General features: G+C 48.8%; 1 protein-coding gene across 1 annotated transcript in view; it reads right to left on the reverse strand.

The window, feature by feature from the left end:
• Positions 1 to 21,265, reverse strand: part of INIP (INTS3 and NABP interacting protein) — a 363,842-nt gene that overhangs the window by 23,831 nt on the left and 318,746 nt on the right. Inside the window, exon 3 of the mRNA XM_069630641.1 lies at positions 19,543 to 19,633. Coding sequence (XP_069486742.1) covers positions 19,543 to 19,633 — 91 coding nt within the window. The remainder of the gene's footprint in view (positions 1 to 19,542; positions 19,634 to 21,265) is intronic.

A 21,265-nucleotide genomic window follows, 5' to 3' on the forward strand; every position in this document is an offset into this window, starting at 1 on the left:
GATTGGGACAAGTACCCAGCCATTCAACACTACACACTGCATTCAGGCCAGTTTCGGGTAGGGCTGTCTCAGTCTTTGTCTCTCATGCCAGAAACCAGACAACCACAACAAGGAGTGTATATTGGTCACACACTCCATTCACCCAGGTCCCACCCACAGGAGGTACCCACAACATAAGTCACTGGGAAGGCTCCAGTCAGTCTAGCTGGGCCTTCACAACAACACCATATATGGAACTTCCACCCAACAGCCAGTCAGGGGGAAGGGACAGAGACAGGGCTTCCCAGGACTTTGGGAAAACAAGATAACAGGCAATAGAAAGCAAGAGGCCACAGGGGCCATCTTGTTTCCTATCAGGAATCAACAGATCCCAATGGCAGGGCCTGGGTATCCCAAAATGGAGGACACCCGGAGCACCTGTCAATTTCAGCACGGAGCTGCCACCAGCCCATACCCTGCTCTGGGGCCACCCCCAGGTGCCCAAAAACATACACTAGGGGCACAGGGTTGTACCCCTACCCATGGGTGCCATAAGGGTATCCCATGGGTCTGTTCACCAAACCAAAAGAGAGAGCTGCACTGCCGGGAGTCCCACATGGACTCCGGGGCAGAAAACATAACAGAACACACGGTAAAAAGCAGTAAAAGGACAAGGATTCAGAGGCCCTGTCCCTCAGATGCATTTCCAGCATCACACAGTTAAGGACAGATAAGTTAGCTTTTACGTTAAATAAAGGTCTATGACCAAAAACATAGCACCACTTGGTCAGTCTCCTTCATTCCTTGCCGCAACATGTGCTACAGGTTTTTTCCCCTTCAGAATATCCTCAATAAAATCAGTGTCCTGTTCCGATTCCCTGGTCTCAATGCCAAAATGTATAAGCTGCCCCCCTTCATAGCTCTTCATACAAACACTGATCAACAGTAGGAGAAGATGTTATGGTGGCTTTACCTGGGGAAGGCAGAGGGTAGTGCTTTGGTTCAATATCTGAATCGTAATCTAGAATTACATCTTCCTCAAAGTGATCCTGCAGATCTATGAAGTCTTCCCCACGCTGGAGTTCTTGAACTTTATTTTTTTAGTAGGAACACTTTGTACAGAAATATTCTGGTTTCTCTTTAATTTATATTTTCTTAGTAGTTTGGAACCGTTTTTGGTCCACCTACTTTCAGAGGAAGTGTGGGGAACCTTTCCTTCTTGTTCCTCCTCTGAATCAGATGTGTCAACATAAGCTTTTTTTATGCATGGAATCTGTAAGATTGCCCTCCCTTTCAGACATCCCTACTGTTTGCAATGATGCATAGTATTTGTGTGTCTTTTCAGTGGTGGTTTTACTCAAAGTCGAAATCTTCAACATGCCAACTCGGACCACTTCACATTGTGTGAAGTGTGTTCTGGTGCCAACTTGGCCTGGGTGTATCACTTATGTTTCGGTGTTGACTGGTCAAAGATGTTTTTGAATAGGTGACATCCATTTTTGATTTTATGCGAGTCAAACCACCTGCGCTCGACTTTGGATGTACCTCATCTTTCCTTTGTTTAATTTTTACATGGACAGCAATTGTGTCACCAAGTGTGATCTCAATAGCGAGACTCAAGTCTACTGTACGGAGCATAGGACTGACTGCAGGGAAACCAATGTTTCCTCTGAAAAATGCTCCTCTGTTTCGAAGCAGACGCCAATTTCTTCGGCATTGTAAGTCGACTGCTGTAGCGGTTGACACGTCCTGTGAATTTTTACGTCTGCATCCCATATGCCGCCCAGTGTTTTGTTCTCCGCTCTAAGTGTCAAGGGCTTGAATCATTGACAGGCCTGACATTTTTCTTCCTTGTGGAGCCGAGGGAGACAACGGTTTCCCGCTCAGTGCATGTTGGCTGAGTTTGAAATGATGAAGGCTAAAATCCTTCCATTTGTAACTGCCCCTGTCAAACCAATAAAGAAGGGAAGAATAGGTCAGGCTGATTGGTACGATAGCACTTGCCGTTCAGAGAAAAAGGAAATAGGAGAATGTGTTAACTGTAGCCTAAGGGTGGACAGGATCAAGCTATGTCCCCTTAGAGCCAATTATAAGTGCTTGATATCACTGAAAAAAAAAGTTCACTGCCAAGAGATGGGGGCACTGTATAATGCTCTGAAATCAGGGAATAATTCCCTTTTCTGAATGAAATGGTCTCTGGTAGGGACGTCAAAACAGATCATTACCTTCTATGTTGCATTAGTTGTGAATCCTGAAGGCTGCATTCCTCAGGTTTGTATTGTGATACCTCCCCTCTTCAAATTCTGTGCGTTTTACCAGCTGTGTCTGGTTTTGACCCTTTGTATATCACTGTGAAAGAGGTTGAAGTTGCTTTGGTTACTTTAAAAAGTGGTAAGGCTGCTGGTCCAGATCTAATGCCAATAGATCTGTTTTAAAATGAGGTCTCTGTATGAGCTCATGTTTTGTTCAAAGTTTTTAAAGCTATCCTTGCCTTGGGCACAGCCCCGACCCTTGGGGAAAAACAGTGATTGTTCCGATTTATAAAAAAGGAGGCAGGGTCAATCCTTCAAATTACCGACCAATCTCTCTTTTAGATGGTGCTGGTAAGTTATTTGGAAAGATCATGTTGAATCATCGCTGGGATTGGGTGGACAAAAACAATATAATTAGTGATCTTCAGGCCGGGTTGAATAAGAATAGAGGTACGCTGGATCAGTGTTTAATACTCTCTGTTAATCCAAAAGTACACAGTTTTAGGAAAATGAATCTCTATGTGGTATTTTTAGATGGGTAAATATCCGGTCCTATTCTATGCGGATGACGCGGTTTTGATATCAACTACTCCGCAGGGTCTAGAGAAATCCTTATCAGTTTTCCTGGCCAAATGTAACGAGTTACGACTTAATTTGCACGTGGGAAAAACCAAGTCGATGGGGTTTAGTTCCCACTTTTCAAATCATAAATTGATCATTTTGATTACCATGGAGTAAGGTTCCAGGAGTATCCTGGCTGGGTGGCACAGATTGATAAGGCTGCGATTAACCTGGAAAAGTTAAGTGGGGCTAAAAAGTCTTAATTTTTTGGTCATGGGAGTGATGCTGTGTCCCCGGCTCTTGACCTACACAGCATGCAGGTTTTACCAACTGTCCTGCATGGGTCAGAGCTTTGGGGGCATGCAAAGGTTGGACAGCTGACTATCAAAGAAAACACATTCTTAAAGCAACTATTGTTGTTTTCCAGGAATGCTCCTTCAGCATCCACATCTCTCTAGTGTGACACCATCTCTATAGGTGCTCAGGTTACATTTCGTTCGGCTCTATTCTGGATAAGAATTTGGCATCAACCGGGCCTGGGAAAGTGTAGGGATGTGTTGTCAGGTAAAAGTCTTAAATGGTTTGCTCATATTAAGAACACGTTATATGCTTTGGGCGCAAGAGAGCTGTGGGAAAATGCCTGGGGCAGTAGTCACACAGCCTTGAGAAAAGTTTAAAAAAAAGCCAAGCTGACAGCCCAGGATCAACTTTTGGCAGAGGCCACCAAGTGTAGACTGGGTCGTGCCATCTCCCTCTTAACAGCAAGCCTGGTTCCAAGCAATACTTAAATGTAATTTCACCTCAGTATCAAAGATCCTTTTATACAGGTTTAAGATGGGGTATTTTTCCAGTTGCTTCTTTTACACAATCTTGGAGCAATGTTGTGTCTGATATTTGCCCAATGTGTGGGACAGCCAGTGAAACAGTGTTGCACTTTTTCTTAGCATGTGAAAAGACTCTGAAACTAAGGCGTGCAGATTTAAAACGGATTTTAAGGGATGTTGGGATTCATACTTTAAATTCTGCTATGGTATTTATAACACAATGTTTGATCACTCATGTGACATTTGAAACTGCTTGTTAATGTTATAGGGCGTGGCTGCTATGTAAGAATGCATTGAATTAACCATTTTTAATCTGATCTTTGGAGTTTTATTTTTCAAGGCTGCGAGCATAGCTCTCCTCTTATTTTCTTTTTTCTTGTAATGTTTATTTAATTTTTACTACTGAGTGTTTAGTAGGCCATCACAGTGCATTGTTTTTTATTGCTTGTCCAAATTTTATAAATATTTGTTTTTTTTAGCTAACTGAAGGTTTATACCGACAAAGTATAATGACTGACTGACTGGCATGTCATCCCAGGTGCCATTTGTGTCGCAGGAGGGATAGAATTTAAACTGAATATTCTCCATTGGGATAGAAGAAAATCAATGATCTAGTCATTTTAAGAAATTGGAGACATGGAGGTATTCTAAGCCACCTAGAGCGTGATGTTTAAATTTGTACCACCCACTTTCTCTACTATGAACCTTTCGGCATAGAAGCGTGGAGTCGCTGATACGTCCTCACCGTCAACTGTCCTGTGTACTGTGAACTTTTTCATAACGCTTAGAGTTGAGCAATATATATGACTAAACTCTGTGTGTTTTTGTGATCAACCCAATGGCAGAAAAAAACAATCTGAGGACATCAAAGCATGAAGGATCTGGAGGATCAGAAGGACACAGATGCAGTAAAGGCATATTCTTACTGTGAAGTTTATTTAAAGTAATATAAGGCCCATCTCTCCCTATAACTATGGGGTGTTCCATGCCCATTTTTCTAGTTAAGCTGCTCATCAGTCGGGAGGAACATCCAAAAACAAATCTGTCCTCTGTCGCAATCTAATCATACCACTATTATAACTAAGGCAAGGAGAATGACTCCCTTCTCCTAGTGCTCGTGTTTTGTTAAAAGTTTCTTCTCACTCCTCTTGATCATTTTAGTAGATCATATGCAAATAGTCTCTTGTCATCCACTGCATCAAATTTTGCAGGTCATTTAAGGGGTGAGACTTCCCTGGTCCTTATTCTTCCTCGTCTATTTAGGCCCTCTTTCTCCGTATACTAGGGTTCATGAACCTCCGTTGCATTCTTCTCTTGTTTTGTATATTAGTTTAAGTTTCAATTACAATGCCCCCATTCCCAGGTTGCAGTTTCATATACGAGTTCGGCCTTCCTGGCTTCATAGGTTTGGTTCTCCACAAATGTCTCTCTTTCTTGTGCTCTCTTTCTTACCTTCAGGATATGGGTGGGCCTTCCTTTTCCCCCCAAAGTGATAAGCCTCCAAGTGTATTTCTTTCCCACTGTATGGTTTAAGTATTGCTTCTAATCTCATTCAAACAGTTCTGCTTCACTGGATTATTTTCAAAAGTGTTCCCATTAGGTACTGGGATGTGTTTTGCGTAACTTATGAGTCCAGCTTGGTTTGCTGGCATTCTCATTCCCCGTTTTACCTTCTGAGTTCCGGGGCAACGTTGCAGTATCTGCAGGCCCTTGGATTCTCTTTCCTTCTCATTGCTGCGCTGCAGCTTGCTCTCCATGGTATCTCCTTCCAGCTGCTCTCATCTTTGGGACATCACTGGGATTGTGACTCGGACTGTGAGCTGCTTACTGGCCTGGATGGTTTTAGCGCTGTTGCACGGGCAAACGGTCCACCACTTAGATTACATGGTCAGGGCACCACCACTCTTTCTCCTCTACCTGATTGGCTTTCTTCCACTCTCACACGCCAGTTGCACAGCGTTTCTGTACTGGAGTGGCTCTATCGCACGTCAGCTCTGTGTTCTCCTAGAGCCCCACCTACTTCTAATTCGTTACACAAAGGGAGGTTTCCCTGCATGTCTCAGGTCTTTGCTCTCTCTCGGCTCTAGGCCTCCTCTCTCTCACTGGTTAGTCTTGCATCCCCTTCCAGCCTCCGTGTTGGAGTCCACTGGAGACTTGAATATAAAGGGAGATCTTCCATCTTTTTGTCGTGCATAATATAACTTCACGTTATCTTCATGAGTTCAATAACAGTTTGGTATATTGTAGAAGTCCATATAAGCCATCATTTTGAGGCTATCAGGGGGTTTTTCTCTCAGGAATGGAATCCTTGTCCCTAAAGGAGGAGTCTCCCCCGATGAGGTCCCACATGCCTCAACCCCTAGGGATGGTGTTGCGGAGCAGGCTCACCTCCCTGGCCTCTCCCGGTTGGTAGGTTCCCCTTAGGGAGAAGGGACAAATTCCCTCAAATTGTCAATAGGACACTGTACATAGACCAGGCATATTGTTAAAGGATAGCCCCTTTCGAACACACAAGATGTAACACTCCACAACAACCACTCAATGCCAGCCTATGCATAGCATGTGACTGTAAGCAGATTCACAAGCCTAAGAAATACATATGATGTCTGTGCATTGGAGGTTAGGCATGTTCACACAGAAACCCAGTTTCTAAAATTCCCAGGAAACGAGAAGCATGTCAGTCCATAGGACGCTAATGGAGTGACAGATGTTGCAGACATGTTAACCTCAAATACAAACTAGTTTGTGAATGAGTATACAAGTTCATATTTACTAACATTTTAATGCTGGGGTGAGTGTGGAGAAAAATTAAATTGAGCACCAAGCACTCTGCCTTTTGTGTGCTTCCTGATTGAAGCATACATCCCTATTACCACAGAGATTTTTAATATAACTTAGGTCATTCTTATGTTCCCAAAATGTTCTTTATATTTTTGCAAAGCAGCCAGGAGCCCCATTGGATCCTTTTGTCACTATGCCTTTTCACAGAGGGTTATTTTTGAAAGAATGCAATAGGAGTGCACCAGACTATACATCTCGGAATGACATCCATCTGCCAGAAAATAATGTACATGTTCATTCTAGGTTTTCATAATGTGCTTTGCTCAGTAAGAAATGTGTAATGTTCCAATTATGACTACAGCATTTATACAAATCATTTAATTTCCTATTTCTTTCATTTTTTTTAACACTAATGAAATGTATTGTTCATTAGAAATTAATACCATTTTTGAAAGACTTTATAGTGTTGGTACAATTAAATATGTTCCTTTTTGTAATTGCTTCTTTTTTATATGTACTGAACCAAGATGCAACACCTGCCACGCCCCACCCCCTTCAAGATGTGTTTTTTTCTCTGGTTGCGCTGCTGTCACCAATGGCTGTAATGGCACTAGCTACTGGACAACAGACTATGCAACTCCTCCCCGAGAGAGAGAAAGAGAAAGAGTGCCGACAGGAAAGAACGAGAGTGCTAGATCAGCAAAGAGTCCACTGGGAACTGCTGGTAATTTGGCTGTTTAAATACCTCCCTACTTTTTGCCCCTTTAAAAGCTGCCAACTCACTGGCATTTGCATTATTGATCTTGAAAAGTGAATTGCAGGATTTGGAGGGCTGTACTAGCTTGCAGTTGGGATGCAAGGGTAGTTCCAAAAACCTTTATCAGTTGCCACAGAATATATACTACATTGACATGCCTTAGCAGATTGCTCCAAATCCGTCTCCTTGCCGATTAGCCATCCATGAAGCCCCACTCCCACCATCCTCCGAGCCTCATGGTCTGGAATAAGGTTTCACTCTTCTTCTGATCCCTCAGCCTGCATAACACGCAATCCTTGATGTAGTGGTAAGAGAAGGGTTGATTTTTTTCTACCTTTCATTAATGGGAGAGGATTTACAAAAAAAATGGATAAAAGAAAAAAACACAATAAAAATGCACAGCCTTTAAGTGCAGCTGCAGCTCATCGACCTAGATTAATCAACATCTATAAACTATACCATCGCAAATGAACAAATTTAGCCAAATTCCAAAAAGATGAAACTGCAATTGATAGCAGTTTATGTTTTTAAAAAGAGGTCTAATCTGTCACTAAGAAAATAATCTATTTTTAGGTTAGTAGTTGCTGTTTTGGGTAATCGGTACATGAAACAGTGGTACGCATGACTTACACAATGGTACAGAAATGTATCATTCTGCTTGTTTGGCAAACAATCACGGTACTCAATACACTTGACCCACAAATTCTATCGGAGAAAAAGTGAGGTGGTCACGATTTCCTGCAAACAGCATCTTAAAGTTTCCTTTGACAGAGTCTCATCAGTTGTGGATACTGTCCGGCGCTGGAGGGAACCTCCTGACCCGCAGCTACTCCCTGACCCTCTGCCTCTTGACAATCATTCCCAAAATGAAAACACAGGTACCGAGACCACTGCACGACTTTGCCCATGATCAAAATCTTGCTCTGTTAAACAACTTGATTCGCATTGGCTTGGACCACACTCCTCCCTTTGACACTCTGAATGCTTCTGCTTGCTTCCTGCTCCTCTACCACCTGCCTAACTATAACCTCCAATCCCTGCATCATTTGTAATATGCATCACATTGTGCCACCTACTAATGCTCTCTGCTGTTTGGTACTGTTATCTTAATCACCCTGCTTCAAAAATACAAAATTCCATTTTGATTCTCAGGTGTGCATCCAACTGTGCACCCTCCTTTTGTACTGCTTTTTAGTGCTCTCTGGCAAACTCGAATTTAGGTGTGCTTTTTCAACTGTGCATCCTCCATTTTGTACTGCGTTTTAGTGCTTTCTGACGAATACACATTTAGGTGCGCTTTTCCACTGTGCATCCTCCTTTTCTACTGCTTTTTAGTGCTCTCTGGTAAATTCGAATTTAGATGTGCTTTTCCAACTGCATCCTCCATTTTGTACTGCTTTTTAGTGCTCTGTGGCAAATTGGAAATTTAGGTGTGCTTTTCAAATGTATTAATGGTCTTCGACACCTGGACATTCTAGGGTGCCAATTGCGATTGTCTGTTGTTTCTAGTGTTGCATAGTGCCTCTATCCCTCTCCCATGTGATCCTCCTATTTCCCCCCCTCTCTGTCTCTGCCCCTGTGTTGCTCACCGTCTCCCCTATCTTTTCTAATTGTTTCTCCATCACCTATTCCCCTTCTCTTACAAAGTCTGCAAAGAAGACATTTAAAAAGGCACTCCTGAGCTCCATCCATGGTCTGCCCATTGCAGCCACCTACATCAATGCTTCCTCCAGACAGACTATCACTGACATTCCCTTTGCTGTTCCTTCTTCTGATTTATAGAGTCCCCTTTCTCTTCCTCACCCATTACTGGTGGCACCAGATGGGAAGTGTTCTAGGCTCACTTCACATCTCCAAGTGCATCATTAATATCTATCACAATGGCACCATCATGGCCCAGGGCTCATAGCCCAACCTCCTCCTTCTTGACAGGCGCCTTCCAACTCTCTTCAACTTCTCCCCCTCTCCGATTACCCCTCCATCAAGCATCACCAGTAACCCCCACAAGGACCCCTGAGGTGGGCCCCCACCCCTGTGCCCCCTCGCAAATCATTTAAAGGGGGCAACCTGCTTCACTTAGCTACCCTCAATTTTCGCTCTGCTATCAAAGGAACAAGTTACTTACCTGTAACTGTTGTCCTCCAGCATGGGTCTGGCATGGATTCACATGCTCATGAATATTCCCCGTCGTCAGGCTGGGAATCCTCGGTAAAGAAAAAACCAGTATCAGTTTCGTTTCTGATCTGTCTTTCTCAGTAGTAACCAATCACTGGTCTCTGGGTCATACTGCCCTCTCCCTAAGCCCCGCCTCTGGCAGCCATCTTCAGATTTGGTAGCACGCAAAGTGGCAGTATGACCAAGTGAAGCGCCGTAGAGGGGTAGGAGGGAGGGTTCGCATGTGAATCCATGTTAGACCCATGCTGAAGAACAACAGTTACAGGTAAGTAACTTGTTCCTTCTCCAGCATGGGGTCTGGTATGGATTCACATGCTCATGAATATAAGAATACATAGCAGTACACACATGCACAACCAACGGGAGGTGGAAAAAAGGCTCAACATTAAGCATTACATCAAAACTCAACATTAAGCAGTTCTTACCTCCTCACCAGGCTCACCTTAGGCGAACAGGTTGCACAGCACCGCTTGGCCGACCATGGACTCCTCCCTGGAATCCTGGTCGACGCAGTAGAATCTCGTGAAGGTTTGCGTCGACCTCCACGTAGCAGCCCTGCAGATGGCCAGCAGGGGCACACCAGACAAGAACGCCGTGGTAGCAGCGATAGCTCTGGTCAAATGGGCTCTCGTACGGCCAGGCAACGGTCGGTTTGCCAACCGATGACAGTGCGTGATGGAGCCGGAGAGCCATCTGGAAATGGAAGCCTTCGAGAGAGCCTTCCCTTGGTTCACAGGTCCAAAGTTCACAAAAAGCTGTGATGTCTTCTGAAAACTCTTTGTGAAGAGAGCGCTCTAGCCACATCCAGCGAGTGCAAAGTCCTCTCGGCCAGTGACGAAGGCGACGGGAAGAAAACAGGTAACACCAAGGGCTCGTTGAGGTGATATGATATACGATTGTTTATTTATATAGCGCCTATACACAATGTGTTTCAAAGCGCTTCAAGGCAAAGAAGGGAACAAGAGAAAATACAACCACAGTCTTACAGGCCATGAACAGTAAGGATGTGAAATTAACTATCGTATTCGCCCTGACGACATTTCAGATAGTGCAAGCGCTAAGACATAGATAAGGAAGGGAGGGGGAGAGTGGGAAGGAAATGGAAACAGACAGGCGACTACCGTACTAGGCCTGACGACATTTCTGGTAGAGCCAGAGAAAAACAAAAGGTGAGGGAGTGGGGTGCCGAAAGGGAAGGGAGGAACAAAACAAGCGACTATCATACTAGGCCTGACGACATTTCAGATAGTGCTGAAGGGGCGATGGGGAGGAAAAAACAGTAATGGGAGGATGGAGGAAACAGAAGAGGTTGCTATCATATTAGGTCCAGGGACAATTCTCATAGAGTAAGTGCATAGAAGAAAGTAAGGGGAGGAGATAGGAAAAGGGAGAAGGGAAAGGAGGAGAGAAAAGAGAGTAAGCAGTCAAAAAGAGTGTAGAAGCTAGAGTGGAGAGCGAATACAATTGCAGAAGTCAGTAGTAACACAATGTTGCAAGCCAGGATACAAGATGAAGATGGGATCAGCATGATTCAGGGCCACCATGATTACAAGATGCAAAGGAAATCCAGCATGAGAGTTGAGAAAGAATGACGCACAGTGAATGAATGAAGTCCATAAAAGTCAAATCCAGCATTGGCCACAAGACAGTGATGGTGAAGGAAGGCACCAGGTGGGCGGGGCTTGCTAAGTGGTGAAAAAGAGCAGCAGGCAGGAAGGTGGGCGGGGCTTAGGCCATGTGACCTAGATCCACTTGCACCTGCTCCCCATCTGCAAAGGAAAAAAAGCTGGAGGTGGAAGTCCGATGGCACCTTGCTCATAAAAGAGGGGTGCGTCCTCAGCACCACCCTCGTGTCATGAAAAGTCAAGTATGGAGGCTTGCAGGATAGGGCCTGGATCTCTCCCACTCGCCGTGCGGAGGTGATGGCCTCAAGAAACGCAGTCTTCCACGACAGGAATTTCAACGGTGCCGAATGCAGGGGCTCGAATGGCGCCCCCATGAGCCTGGTCAGCACCACGTTGAGTTCCCACGCCGGGGCAGGGGCCTTCACCGGCGGGAATGATCGGAATAGTCCCTTCATAAATTCCTTCACCAGGCGATGGGACCACAAGGACGCACTTCCTGTGGTTCTGGTGTATCGGGAGATCGCAGCCAGATGTATCTTGATGGAGGTGTGAGCCAGTCCAGCCTTGGCCAGCGACAGTAGGTACGGCAGCACTTGAGGGACCGTAATCCGTTGAGGGTTAATCTGCTGTGCACGGCACCAGACAGAGAACCTCTTCCACTTATGTCCGTAGCACTTGAGAATTGAGGAAGCCCTGGCTTTTGCAAGGACCTCTCTGCAGTCAGCCGGGATATCGTACCCTCCAAACTCTAGTGCTGCAGGAGCCAGGCCTGCAAGTTCAGCGACTCCGGGTCGTGATGAAGTATGGCGCCTCCTTCTCTGGAGAGAAGATCCGCGTCCGTCGGCAGCTTGACTGGTGGGGACGCTGACAAGTCCAGAAGGTCCGGGAACCAGATCTGCCTCGGCCATGCCGGTGCGACCAGGATCATCCTGCACCGGGACCTCTTGAGCTGGTTGACGAGTCGGAGCAGCAACGGCAAAGGAGGGAACGCATATAGGAACAAGCCATTCCAGGGGAACGAGAAAGCATCGCCCATGCTCCTCGGCTGGGGAAACCTGCTGCCGAACCTCTGACACTTGGAGTTCGTCGCCGTCGCAAACAGGCCGATCTGTGGTTTTCCCCATCGTCGGAAGAGTCGATCCACTTGATCCTGACGTAGTTCCCACTCGTGGCACCAGCGCAGCTCCCTGCTGAGTGAGTCAGCAATGGTGTTCTTTATCCCTGCCAGATGGAAGGGCACCAGAAACATCCCTTGGGCGACAGCCCAATGCCACAGATCCTGGGCTTCCTTGGAGAGGGCTGGGGATCTGGTTCCTCCCAGCTTCCGGATGTAGAACATTGTGGTGGTGTTGTCGGTGAAGATTCTCACCACCTTGCCCTTGAGGGACGGGAGAAAGGACCTGAGGGCCCAGAACACTGCACGGAGCTCCAGGATGTTGATGTGGAGCGTCTTCTCCTCCGGGAGCCAAAGGCCTCTCGCGTTGTAGTTCTCCGGTGTGTGCTCCCCACCCTTCCAGGGAGGCATCCGTCGTCACCGTTTTCTGGTGGGATGGGGTCTGAAAGTCTGTGCCTGCCGTCAGATGAGCGCGGGTGCCCCACCACCGGATCGCTCTTCGGAAGGTATCGTCGAGCGGGATCCTGTCCTCGAAGCTGCCCGCTGCTTGGATCTAGCGGGAGTCGAGGAACTCTTGCAGAGGGCACATCCGAAGCGTTCACATGCACACGAGATACATGCAGGAGGACATTATCCCGAGGAGGGACTTGATGGACCTCACCCTGGCCACGTCTGTGGCCAGCAGCCGCTGCACCTTGCCCAGGATGGCCTTCATCCTTTCCTCCGACGGTGAGGCCAGACGCGCCACTGTGTCGAGCTTGGCTCCCAGAAACAGTGCGACTTGCGACAGGACCAGGTGGGATTTGGGAAAGTTGATGGAGAATCCCAGGTCCGTGAGCAACTGGATGGTCTTTGCTGTGTGATCCACAGCGAGCTCCCTTGTCCTTGCTCGGATGAGCCAGTCGTCCAGGTAGGGGTAGACGTGGATCCCCTGCAGGCACAGCCGTGCAGCCACCGGTGCGAGGCACCTGGTGAACACCCCGATTGCCGACTTCAATCCGAACGGGAGGGCCATGAACTGGTAGTGCCGTCCTTGGACCACGAACCTGAGGAACTTTCGGTGTCCTTTCAGAATGGGGATGTGGAAGTACGCATCCTCCAAATCCAACGATGACAGGAAATCGCCCTCCTCCAGCTGTCCCAGCACGTGCTGGAGGGTGACCAATCCGGAACTTCTGTGCCTTGATGTACTTGTTCAGTCGTCGCAGGTCCAGGATGGGGCGCCATCCTCCAGTCTTCTTTTTCACTAGGAAGTACCTTGAGTATACTCCGGAGCCCCGGAGCCTCTTCGGGACGAGCTTGATGGCACCTTTTTTGAGCAACGCCCTTACTTCCAATAGCAGTTGAGGGACGTGATTTTCTTTCCTGACCACGGGTGGAATGCGGGGGCACTTCTTCAGAAATTCGAGGGCGTGCTCCTGGGCCAGGGCGTCCAGCACCCAACGGTCGGTGGAGATGGACTCCCACACGCTGATGAACTTCGCCAGCCGCCCTCCCACCAGAGTGCTTCGGTGGGGGCCCGACACCGCTGTCGGTTCAATCTTGCTTGGAGGATGCCTTGCCGCCTTGGCCGCCCTGGCGACGACGGCGGGGCCCACACGACTAGCCTCGTCCTCTATAGGCTTCCTGTGACGAGGAGCGGGCCGCTTGGCGGTACGTAGAGGAGCCACCGCCGAATCCCTTGGAGGCGGTGCTACGAAAGGAAGGCCTTCGTTGTCGGAGAATACCTAGTGCCCTAGCTGTCTCCGTGTCCGCCTTGATGGCTTGGAGGGACTCATCCACCGTTTTCCCAAACAGGTTGTTCCCGTCGAACCGCATGTCCAACACCTTGGCTTGTACATCCTGGAGGAAATCCGTCGCCTTGAGCCAACCTCGTCGTCTAAGGCAAACGCCGTTGCCTAGCTGGCGGAAACCGGTGTCGGCAATGTCTGTTGCCACCGTAATGGCATGGTCCGACGCCACTTCACCTTCTTGCAAGATCTCCAGGGCCTCGGCCCTCTTGTCATCCGGTAGGAAGTCCAACAGGGGGGAGATCTTGTACCATAACTCCCTGTCGTAGCGGGCCACGATCGCAAGGGCGTTGACCGCCTTAATCGTTGTTGCCGCCGACGAGATAACTCGTCGTCCCATTGTGTCCAGCTTCTTCCCTTCGCCGTCAGGCGGGGAAGTTGACGTTGAGGCCGATGCCCCCCGCTTTCTTCTTGGCCGCCGCTGAGACAACCGAGTCAGGGGTCGGTTGTGCCCTAGGGCACAAAGGGGCCCCGTCGGGGACCCAGTACTTCTTCTCGTACCGATCCCTCTTGGCAGGCGTCTTAGACAGGTTCTTGAGAAGGGTGAGACCCTCGTCCCAGATGTCATCCAGCAGAGGCACAGCGAGGACTGCCTTCCTCTTGGCTTCGCGCCGTTGGTAAAGGAAACCTTCCTTCTTCTTCTCTTTGGGGCAGAGTTGAAAAAGCTTGGATGCCCTGGCGATCATTGCATGGAAAGATCCGATCTCGCCGGACGGGGAGGCCCGGGCTGGCGATGGGAGCTCCGTCCCGTTGTCACCGCCGTCGTCGGTACCCGTCATGGCTGTGTCCGTTCCCGTGTCATCACCAGGGACGGGGGACGTGGGTAAAGGCCGAGCAGGCCGCGAGGGGTGAGAAGGCGGGGCTGGATGGATCAGTCTTCTCTTGTTCGGGGGGCTTCCCGCCGGGCCTGGCTCTGGTTCCGGATCCTCTGTCGGTGGTAAGGGCAATCTCGTCCTTATCTCCGAACATAAGGATTGTATTGCCAACAAAATGGCCGCCGAGTTGTCCTGCAGCTCCGGAACCGACGGCCGCGACTGGTGACTAGGACCCTCGCCGGTGCCGCCGTCACTCTCGTCGCCAACCTCGTCGGGATCCCTCGCGTTGGGACAGGCCTCTTCGACGCTCTCGTTGAGGCCCTCTAAGACTTCTACCAGCTCCTCCTCGGATGCTGTGTCCGTGTCCACAATGGCCACCGCTCCCCCCCCTCTTTTTCCGCCGGGGTTTTCACGGGGGTCTTTTCGATGGGTCTGAAAGAGGCTTCCCTCCGCAGAGGCAGGGAGACTCTGGGCCCTGAGGTTGCCTCCACTGGTGTAGCCTACACAGGCTGCGCCAGGGCCGCCGCGACTCCCTCGATAGAGGCCTCGGCCGGGTGAATCAAGGCCTTCACCGCCTTAGGCGTGCTTGAGGCCTTCACCTTGGGAGGGTCACCGTCTCGCGCCCCTTCGGCCGAAGCCTTCGAGATCGACCGGAGCTTCTCCAGAAGGTTACCCGGGATCTCGGATTTCCTCTTCCCCGAACCAGAGCGTTGGCTCGTGGTTGATGGTGCCGGGGAAGGTGCGCCCTGCCTGGCAGCCGAAGAGCCCGACCGTTCGGCGCTCCCGGACTCGCTGTGCTTTGCCTTCTGTTGGGCCCCTGTCGCCGGGGTGCCCTCTCAGGACTTAGAAGACCGCTCGGACTTCTTCTTCTTACCTGACGGACTCCTTCCTTCCAGCCAGTTGGAGAGACGATGGTGTCGGTCCCTGATGGTCCGTTCCGGCATGTTCCTGCAAAACGCACATTCCTTCTCCACGTGCGTTTTGTCCTCATGAAGGCAGTAGAGACATTTCGAATGCTCGTCCTCATTGAACACATTCTGTAGCTGGCATCCAGGGCAAACCCTGAACAGCTTTCCGGGCGTTGAGCTTCCTTTCTCCTGGGCCATGTTCGGGTAGGCCGCAGAAACTTCTGGAATCCCCCAAGAAGCGTAACTCAACGAAATCTTCACCCTTGAGGAGCGTAGAAAAAAATCTGACACGGATACCCGTTAATCGGATATAGAGACGGTGGAGCTTGAGGCTCTATTTCACCGAAAAATGAGAAATTCTCTTTGAAAAAGCGCGAAAACACAGCAAAAGGTTGAGAGCTAAACACAAGGACTCCCAACACTTGAACGTGCAGTAAAAATCTGAAGATGACTGCGAGAGGCGGGGTTTAGGGAGAGGGCAGTCATTGGCTGGGGGCAGTATGACCCAGAGACCAGTGATTGGTTACTACTGAGAAAGACAGATCAGAAACGAAACGAAACTGATACTGATTTTTTCTTTACCGAGGATTCCCAGCCTGACGACGGGGAATATTCATGAGCATGTGAATCCATGCCAGACCCCATGCTGGAGAACACTCCTCATACATCTGTCATCTCATTGAAGACCTTGATGTCCTTGCTCTCACTGAGACGTGGTGAAAGGCCAGCTCTGTCACAGATTTTGACAATCGTCTACCTGAGGGCTACAAGATCCTGTCCAATCCCAGGCCCTCCGACCTGGTGGTGCAGTGGCTCTGATAGTCCCTGAGTGGGTCCCTGCCTCCATCATTCCCACTCAAACCTACTCATCCTTTGAAAGCCTAGTCTGCAGGCTTTCTGTCTCGCCTACCTTCTCTCTTGCTACCATCTACATGCCTACTGGGCCGACCTCTCTCTTCCTTTCAGAATGGGTGGACCTGTCCTCCTCTCTTCTTACCTCCTCACCCCAAACGTATCTTCCTTGGAGACTTAACATCCATCTCGACACCCCTGATGTTGCTACTGTACCCTTTCGCGACCTCTGCTACTCTCTTTCCCTCACTATCCTTCCCTCTGGCCCAACCCACTCTGCCAGACACACCTTGGATGCTCGCATCTCAACAGACATCCCTCTCTCCAACCCTCTTACTACCTCTCTCTCCTGGTCGGACCACTCTCACCTTGATCTCCCCTGTCCCCTGACGATGCCTACACCTGTACTGCCAGTCTCCTTCTCGTCATTCGACCTATGAGGCGCGTGTCAGTCTCTGCATTTGCTACTTACTTCATCCCTCCTCGCCCCCCTTCTTTTGACTCTCCTTCTGACTCTGTTCTTACTAACCTCCATCCCTCTATCTCCAACACCCAGGACATCCTTGTCCCAGTCATGAGGATCTGCATGAAGCCTGCCTCCAAATGCAAGTCTTGGTAGGACTTAGACCTGGCAGCTTTGAATCGGAAGTGCAAAGCTGCAGAGGGGAAGTGGCAGGCATCCAGCTCATCATCTGACAAACTGGGCTGCCGCCTACTCCAAAGGCAATATTGTCTCACTATCTGCTCCAAGAAGAGGGCTCATGTCCAAGCCTGCATCTCTGGAGCCACGAATAACATGGCTGAACTTCTACAAACCTTCAGGGAACTTGCAAATCCTACTGCAGTCCCTTCTCCCCTCCCAGGCCTTCTGCACTGGCCTCCCACTTCTCCTCCAAAACTCAGGACATCCTGTCCTCTCGGTCTTCTGCTCCCCAAACCTCCCCCCCTGCTCTAGCCTCCCTTGGCCCTCCTCCCCATACTCTCCTCCTTCTCTCCCATTTCACCAGACGAGATCTCTAGAGATGTCCGCTCTATGAAAGTCTCCTCTAAATAGGTGCTCCCTGCACCTCCAGAACCATTAAGGACAACATCACCTGTCACCCCAGGCTTGGCTGACCTCTGCAACCATTCCTTCACCACTGGCTCCTTCCCACAACCCCTTAAGAACTCTTGTGCACCCTCTCTGAAGAAAGCCATCTGCAGACCCTTCCTGCCCGGCTAACTATTACCCCATCAATCCTTTTTTGGGCAAACACATGGAGAAGCTGGTCATCTCCCAACTGACCTTCCACACCAATATCCAGAGGCACGGAAACTGCTCTCCTGAACACTTGTAAAGACCTGCTCTCTAACCTGGGCTCAAACACACCCTCTGTTCTGATCCTCCTCAATCTTTTTTCTGCCTTTGACACAGTCAACCACTTCATCCTCATAAACTGTCTCTGTGATACCATAGGCATCACAGACCGGGCACTGGCGTGGCTGACCTCCTTCCTTTCAAACAGACCCTCTCAAGTGCAAATGAGTAATTTTCTCTCCTCGACCTTACTCTCTACCTGCGATGTTGCTCAGGGCTCCATCCTATCCCCATGGCTCTTCAACATCTACCTGGCTCCTAAGGCACCCTTGATCTCCACCTTTTCCCCTCATTTCCAACGTTACGCAGACACACAACTCTCCTTCAAGCTGCCATCCCCTACCTCCTCCCACTCCGCCTCTTCCTCTTCCTCTTTCATACCTGACTGCTATTCAGGCATGGTGCTCTACCAATGATCGATGCCTTAATGCCAGTAAAACAGAGATCCTTCTCATTGGGATGCCTGCTTGTAACTCCCCACCCCCCCACACACTCTCTGGCCAGCCTGTTTGGGTTCCCTTCCTTCACCCACATGTGTGGCAAAAAACCTTGGGGTCACCTTTGACTCCTCTCACTCTTTCTCGCCACACATCACAGACCTGGCCAAGAAGTCCAACTTCCAGCTTCACCTCCTCAGGGGCATTCTTCCTTTCCTCACCTTCCCCCAGAAGCTCAACATCCCCAGGACTCTCTAGGCTGGACTACTGCAACAGCCTCTTTCCCAATCTGCCTATTTCCTCCTTTTTCTCCCTTCAACTAATACAGAATGGGACTGTGAGGGTACTTGACCTCAAGCCCAAGGAACTGCATCTCTCCAGTCCTGAAACTCCCTACTGGCTCCCGGTGACCGCAAGGATCAAATTCAAGACTCTTAGGATCAATCATCCACAAGGCTGTCTGGGGCCTGGGACCTCTCTACATCCAGCTTTCCTTCCCTAAATACCTCCCTGCCAGAGTCCTTCAGTCCTCTGGCTCAAACTCTCTGCAGGTCAAACGTTTTTCCAAGCAGAGAGTGGGTGGTAGATCCCTTTTCTCAGCTGGTTCCTCCCTCTGGAACGGCCTTGCTGCTCCCCTGAGACTGGAGCCGGATCTTCTTAAGTTCTGGAAACTTCTCAAGACTTTCCTTTTCTCCTCTTCCTTCCCTCTCCCCCTACCATGCAAATGTTACCTCTGCCACTGTGACTCGGGACAGGTCCCTGCAGAGTTATACAGGGGCCCGACCACCCCCTACCAGTCCACCCGGCATCCCTTGCCAGCACTACCCTCGGGCTCCCTGCCCCAGACTAGCCATAACCTGGTCCACTCTATCCTCCGCACTTAAGAACTTACCCTCAGCCCCCCGACCTTTGGCTTCATGGAACCCCCCCCAGCACCTGCCTGCCACCTCACCAATTGGGCACCCTTCTCCTGCACTTCTCCCTCCAACCCGCCTCCCCCGCAAACATACCACCTTGTTCTTGCACTTGCACGGTAGGATTGTCACAAGGCCAATATAACTGGTTTTTTGTTCTTCCCATGTTCCCCTTCCCCAATTTGTCTTGTGGTGCCTAGAAACACTTGTGTATTGGCTCCATACAAATGTCCAATAAATAAATAAAATACATAAACATTTGTATAGTCTGAGCATGAAAATGCAACTTAACATCAGCAGTTATGCTATGGTTTTATTTTATAACCTTTATCTGTAAATGGTTTACCCATTATAGTAGCTTTACAAACGTTAGTATTTGTTTCTGAGAACCAAGGACTTACCTGTAGTGCAGCTTTTTGCTGTGCTGCTATATGCTGCTGTTCTGCGTGGTCACGGAAATCTTTGTTCAAGCTCGACCGAGAAAGGGCAATGCTGAAAGAAAGAAAACACATACAAATTACAATCAGGGTTGCCATTTAAACATTTGATGGTGTGGGCAGAGGTACCAATGACTGCAATAAAGGAGGGAGGCTTTTACTTCAAGAATTCGACACCAGGTAGGGAGATGAACTTGCTGACTAATATCTCAGGAGGCTATTACATTCTAGGTATATGCTTGAGCATGAAAACCTATAAAATAATGATCCAATAAGACGTTTTGCCAAACTTCAGCAATCAAGGATGACCTTTTATTTTATTTACTTATTTGGATTTATAAATCACTTACGCCCAAGAGTTGTAACTAACTTACAAAGCACGTCAAAAGAAAGCATGTGAGCAGATAAAAGAAATCAACATGTAGTAACAAGCTTAATGATTATAACTCAAGAGAAGATGAGTTTTAAGAGAAAAGAGAAAAATAAAAAATAAGCAAAAGTGAGAGAAGAGCCAAGAATTGGAAAGATAGTTCCAGCATAAGAAGTAGAAAGGGAGTGGTTAATGCGAAAAGAGAATATAAATCTATGCTGCTACTGCCCCTCTCAACACCTCAACTACTCCCTCATACTACCACTTCTACACCTGACCACTTCAGTCACCTAAGTCACCTAAGTCACCCTCCTTTCACTCCCTCAGCCACCCCTCATTCCCTACTCTCCCACAACCACTCACTTACACACCTTATATGCGCAATGGCAACACAGTGCCACTTTCCCCCACCGACATATACAACACCGTTTTCTGCAAATCACCTCCACACTTACTTCCACGGTCCTTCCTCTTTGTCTCTTGATCAGCCAACTCCTCCTCCTCCTCCTCTGACCTCAACAACCCACATCTTACTGTTTGCTGCCCCTGGACTTATCCTGTGCCCACTTCACTGTGTCCTTCCCCCTATGATGTGAAACACGCTGCGTTGCTTTCTGAAGCAAGGTCCGCGCTAAATAAATACCATAGTAATAATTCTCCTTCCCCTCCTTCTCCCATTGGTCCTCCGCTGCTGGCTCCGTGACCACACTTGCCTGCTCTTAACTTATGCAGGAGGTGTTACAGGCTTGTGAATACATCAAATGGGGGCAAAGTCCTGTCCTTTTAACATTGCAAGCCGGCGGCTTGTGGCAACGATGACGCATGCTGAATAATGTTGAAATTGGTTTCATGGAGCTGCTCTGCGGCTAAAGCACAAGTACGCACACGGTTTGCTTTACAAAACATTCAAGTTCATGTCAGGGAGATGCTACACAGCCGCTCTGCAAGTACGAGAGTCTGCAGGCGGATTATGTGGCAGTGCATAGCGATCCGAGGCTCCGCTCATTTGCTTGCTGGTATGTGATACCATGGTATTTTCTCTCTCTCTCTCTCTCTCTCTCTCTCTCTCTCTCTGACACCTCCGCACCCCCTAGTGTGGATAAACTGAGGGGAACATCTCGCTGAAGGGTGTAGCTGGCTGCCTTGTCGTGGATGATCCACCAGGACGGACGATAAATGGTGTTCTCCAAAATAAGCAAGAGACTGGCCAGAAAGAGGTATAACGTGATCAACAGTGGTACTGCCCAAATGCATATCAGTACTTAAATAGGGGACAGGAACTGGGGCCCTCCCAACTGCCACCTTTTCCCTCTGGGG

This window comes from Ambystoma mexicanum, chromosome 6q (assembly GCF_040938575.1).
Source record: "Ambystoma mexicanum isolate Mex_15411 chromosome 6q, UKY_AmexF1_1, whole genome shotgun sequence".
In the NCBI taxonomy this organism is placed as follows: domain Eukaryota; kingdom Metazoa; phylum Chordata; class Amphibia; order Caudata; family Ambystomatidae; genus Ambystoma; species Ambystoma mexicanum.